We start from the raw sequence: 5,000 nt of genomic DNA on the forward strand, positions 1-5,000 counted from the left end.
ACTCCAAAAACAACCTTCCCCTACCCAACACCCCGAACACAGCTCCGCTCTTCGAGAGCAGGCACGATAAAAACACCGAGGCAAAGAGGAAGATAGCCTTGGCTCGGGAGCGCAAAACGGTCAAGACTTTGGGCATCATCATAGGCACTTTCATCTTCTGCTGGCTGCCGTTTTTCATCGTTGCCCTGGTGAAGCCCTTCTGCCAGAACTCTATGTACTATATGCCCAGGTGGCTCGAGGACGTCATAAACTGGCTCGGGTACTCAAACTCTCTCCTGAACCCTATCATATACGCATACTTTAACAAAGACTTCCAAAGTGCTTTCAAGAAAATAATAAAATGTCACTTCTGCAGACCATAACAACTCATCTTTTGTGTTGTGATGTAAAAGCTGTTGACGTTGAGAACTTTAGTGTGATTTAGTTGTCCTGCATTTGGCCACTTTACAGAGGACAAAACGTAACGCGTAAAGTCATTAGTCAGTAAACTGAACTGAATAAAGGTGTTGGTGATTGGCGATAACAAAATAAGAATCTAGTTTTATCGCAATGAGTCGTAATCATCATTATCATTATTACACGAGTTGTGTCAAGCTCCGTGCCGGAGACGATGTTATCATTAGATATGAACGCTCCTGCCCATGCATGTCAAATATCATGCTTTCTAGTGTTCAATAAATCATGTCCGTAAGATGCCTCTGTACTGTGTGTTTGCTATGTGCGCAATATCATCATAATCCCCTGGACTTTTGACATAAAATATGAGGAGGGGGAAAAGTCTGATTTATTTTGAGTTAGGACATTATTGGCTGGATGGGCTGCTGACTAAGGACAGATTTCGGAAGAGACTGATAAGTGACATCACTTACACTAGCACCATACACACGCACACGCGCACACACACACAAACACACACACACACACACACACACACTCCAAGAATACTGCAACATAACAATTGCAAGAGTTAGGAGAGAGAGGAACCTACAAACTGATGACAGTATCTATAAGGCATCTCTATAAGGCATCAGCTACTGACCTCAAGGTTATTGTAGCGAACAAAAACAAAAACAACAAGGTTTGCTGTAAAACTCCGAAATCTCTGCTGTCTCAGGACAGACTCGTGAATGAGATAATTTACACTTGCACTAGCACCATACACAGACACAGACACAGACACACATGCACATGCACGCATGCGCGCACACACACACACACACACACACCCATCCACCCACCCACACACTCACACACACACACACACACACACCCACACACTCACACACACACCAACACCCACCCCCACCCCTGCCCCCTCCCCTGCCCCCCCAAAACACACACCCTTCCAGCCAACCACCCAGCCAGCCAGTGCACCCACACACACACAGACACACCCACACACCAACAGGACCAAATATGAACATATCCTTCGGCCTAATGGAAACATTTAAATATCTACTCCAGTTTGAATAATTCCAGGAATTCCGCAACATAACAATTGTTATAAGTTAGGAGAGAGGAACCAACAACGTGGTGACAGTATCTATGAGACATCTCCACTGGAGTAAGCCAGAGCAGGGATAACACTGTTTTTAGTGACACACTTCTCCGATGCAGTCAAGCAGGATATTACTTTTCAATTTGAACAGTGCATCTACTGACCTCGAGCTTATCGCAGTGAACAGCTGCAGCAGCAATAACGACAACAAACAAAGTTTTGCTGGAAAAAGTTCAGCTACACAATATCAAACTTTCAAAAACAATATCATAAGTCCCAAGCGGACTGAAAGTCCCCGTCAATACGCCTGCATTCTGTCTGAAGTTATAATACAGAAGGCAGATGATGAAAGCAAGCACACTGTAATTCAGAGAGAGAGAGAAGAGAGAGAGAGAGAGAGAGAGAGAGAGAAGAGAGAGAGAGAGAGAGAGAGAGAGAGAGAGAGAGAGAGAGAGAGAGAGAGAGAGAGAGAGAGAGAGAGAGAGAGAGGGGGACCAATGGGGTCTGTGTGGTAAGTGAATAGACTGAGGGGGGGCATGTTTGATATTTTGGCCACTGCGCTAAAACAAGAGGATTGCTGTGATTGTGTCATTATGCGTCTGGGATCCATCGGTTGGTCGGTGGCTCTGCATTAGCATAGCGACAAAGCCGAGCCGCTGGGAAAGCGTAGGAGAGACCAATTCAGCTCCAAGCTGGCCTTTTCTCTGGGCAAAACATCAACACAAGGACACAGACATAGACAGCGAGGTCTCACTGTTTGACTTTCAATTCTCCTGGACCGTGAGGACAAAGGATTCAATCACGGTACACTCATTGTGTATAATAATGTGTCATAGAAGCAAGAAAAATCCTTGAGAGTGGGAGATTTTATTTCAACCATACTACTGTAGGCTGGACTCAACTTCAACCGAGATGATTCATCATTTCAAAATGAAAAAAATATGAAAATAAATAAATAATAATTCACAGAATATCGTTTTTTTTTTAAGGGAGTTATTAATGTGCTCCAGTCAACTTCCCGGAACCTCACACTGTTTGTCCAGAACCTCCAGACCCACACACACCCCCTCCAGCCCACACACACCCACACACCCCCCCTCCAGACCCACACACACCCCCTCCAGGCCCACACACACCCCCTCTAGACCCACACACACCCCCTCCAGACCCACACACACCCCCTCCAGACCCACACACACCCCCTCTAGACCCACACACACCCCCTCCAGACCCACACACACCCCCTCCAGACCCACACACACCCCCTCCAGACCCACACACACCCCCTCCAGACCCACACACACCCCCTCCAGACCCACACACACCCCCTCCAGACCCACACACACCCCCTCTAGACCCACACACACCCCCTCCAGACCCACACCCCCCCTCCAGACCCACACACACCCCTCCAGACCCACACACACCCCCTCCAACAACACAACAGCCACCATCAAGAAGGCACAACAGCGGCTCTACATCCTGAGAGTCCTCAGGAAGGAACACATCAAGCAGGAGATAATGGTGGCCTACTACCGCGGCGCAGTGGAGAGCATCCTCACCTACGGCATCTGCAACTGGTTCTCCACCTGCACAACCGCGGAGAGAAATGCGCGTGAGAACAGCCCAGAAGATCACCGGCGCCCCCCTCCCCTCTCTGGAAGAGCTGTACAACACACGCTGTCTCAGGAAGGCCTCCAAGATCTCCAGAGACCCAACCCACCCTGGGTACAAACACTTTACCCGGCTGCCCTCGAAAAGGCGGTACAGGACAAACAGACTGAAGCACAGCTTCTACCCCAGGGCCATCCAGGCCCTGAACACAGCAAAGACCTAGGTTCTGGGCCCTGGACAGTCTGGACGGATTGATGGCAGCTGCTGGACTGAAAAAATCAGGTGTAGTGCTGAGGCACAAATATGTACATTTCTAGCCTGCAAACTGCGACACTTCAAAAGAATGTGCAATAACACTATGTGCAATATGACAACCCTAGTCGTCTATCTGTACAGTATAGTATAGTGGATAGTGTACATAGCCTTTATTTATGTAAACCAGCTCCTTCCCTTCTTGTGTTTAAAAAAAAAAAAAAAAAATCTTTCCTAGCACCAGGGGAGCCACCCCTCCTAAATTTCGTTGTTTGGTACCTGTACTGTGGCAATGACAATAAAGACCATTCATTCATTCATTCATTCATTCATTCATTCATTCATCCAGACCTACACACACCCCCTCCAGACCCACCCCCCCCCCCCCCCTCCAGGCCCCGGCCCGGCCAGCTCCAAGCCACTCAGAAGGCCCGAGACTGACGGAGGAGAGCTGCGTTGCCATAGCGACACTCAGGGGATCGCAAACTCCAGATCTGAGGGGCAATTATCTGATGAAAGGATGTCTACAATACATACAGAACCCCCCCCCCCCACCCCCTACACACACACACACACACACACACACACACACACACACACACACACAGCTGGCCAGACTCAACCTTCTCTCAGGGCCTGATGCAGATTTACAGCACCTGAGTGAGCCAAGCCAAGGCTGAATTCCCCCCCCCCCCCTACCCCCACCCCTACCCCCACCCCTACGGCCAACCACCTACCTGCATCACGCCCCCCCCCCCCTTCCCTCTCTTCACCAACAACGAGCAGTGTTTGCTTGGTCCTACACAATGTTCTCCTGTGTGTGTGTGGCAATGAGCAAGGGGGGTAATTTCACAGAACAGCGATGGCGAGTGAAGTGAACGCATGATGAGACGCCTCTCGTCAGATTCCTGAGCAACCTCAGGGTCCTCGGACTCGCCCGCTGAGCGGCTGCAGAGAGCACTTGTCCGGGAATGAGTGTGTATCGCTGAACAAGGGAACTAGATACGGTGGTTACGAGAGGGCAGTGTGTGTGTGTGTGTGTGTGTGTGAGAGAGTGCGAGAGAGAGAGAGAGAGAGAAGCCAGAGATGGGATTGTGATTGAGTGTGAGGAAAGCAGTGTGTGTGTGTGTGTATATATGTGTGAGAGAGAGAGCGCGAGAACCCAGAGATGGGAGGGAGTGTGTTTGAGTCTGAGGAAAGCAGTGTGTGTGTGTGTGTGTGTGTGTGTGTGTGTGTGTGTGAGAGAGAACGGCATATACACTTGAGCAGCTCAGTCATCATGCTCCGTGGTAAACAGCCCGTGGCGGTCTCCTGTCAGCGACATCAGGTTCCAGGCTCTCAGACAAGGCCTTCCTGATGAAGGATAAAACGCATATCGGCCATGCACAACTCCAACTGAAAAGAGCACAGCAGAAGATGTGACGATGTTCGGATTTGAATCATTGTTGAATCATAATGATCGCTACAAACGTGTGACCGATGTTTCTCGCCCTCTCTATGCCCTTTGTCTTTCCACCTCTGATCTCTCTCTCTCCCTGATTGAAGCTAGGGGTAGTGGTGGTCTATAGAGGTAGTGGTGGTCTATAGGGGTAGTGGGGGTCTATAGGGGTAGTGGTGGTCTATAGGGGTAGTGGGG

The 5,000-nt window shown here is 49.5% G+C and overlaps 1 protein-coding gene across 1 annotated transcript in view; it reads left to right on the plus strand.

Annotated features, from left to right (window-relative positions):
- The window catches only part of htr1ab (5-hydroxytryptamine (serotonin) receptor 1A b), a gene marked incomplete at both ends in the record, with an annotated part of 1,272 nt that extends 910 nt beyond the window's left edge, over nucleotides 1-362 (plus strand). Inside the window, one exon of the mRNA XM_080529676.1 lies at nucleotides 1-362. This exon is cut by the window's left edge and continues 910 nt beyond it. Within this exon, the coding sequence (XP_080385802.1) occupies nucleotides 1-362 (362 nt within the window).
- Between the last annotated feature and the right edge of the window lie 4,638 nt (nucleotides 363-5,000).

This window comes from Nansenia antarctica (assembly GCF_963989245.1).
Source record: "Nansenia antarctica genome assembly, chromosome: 4".
Classification (NCBI taxonomy): Eukaryota; Metazoa; Chordata; class Actinopteri; order Argentiniformes; family Microstomatidae; genus Nansenia; species Nansenia antarctica.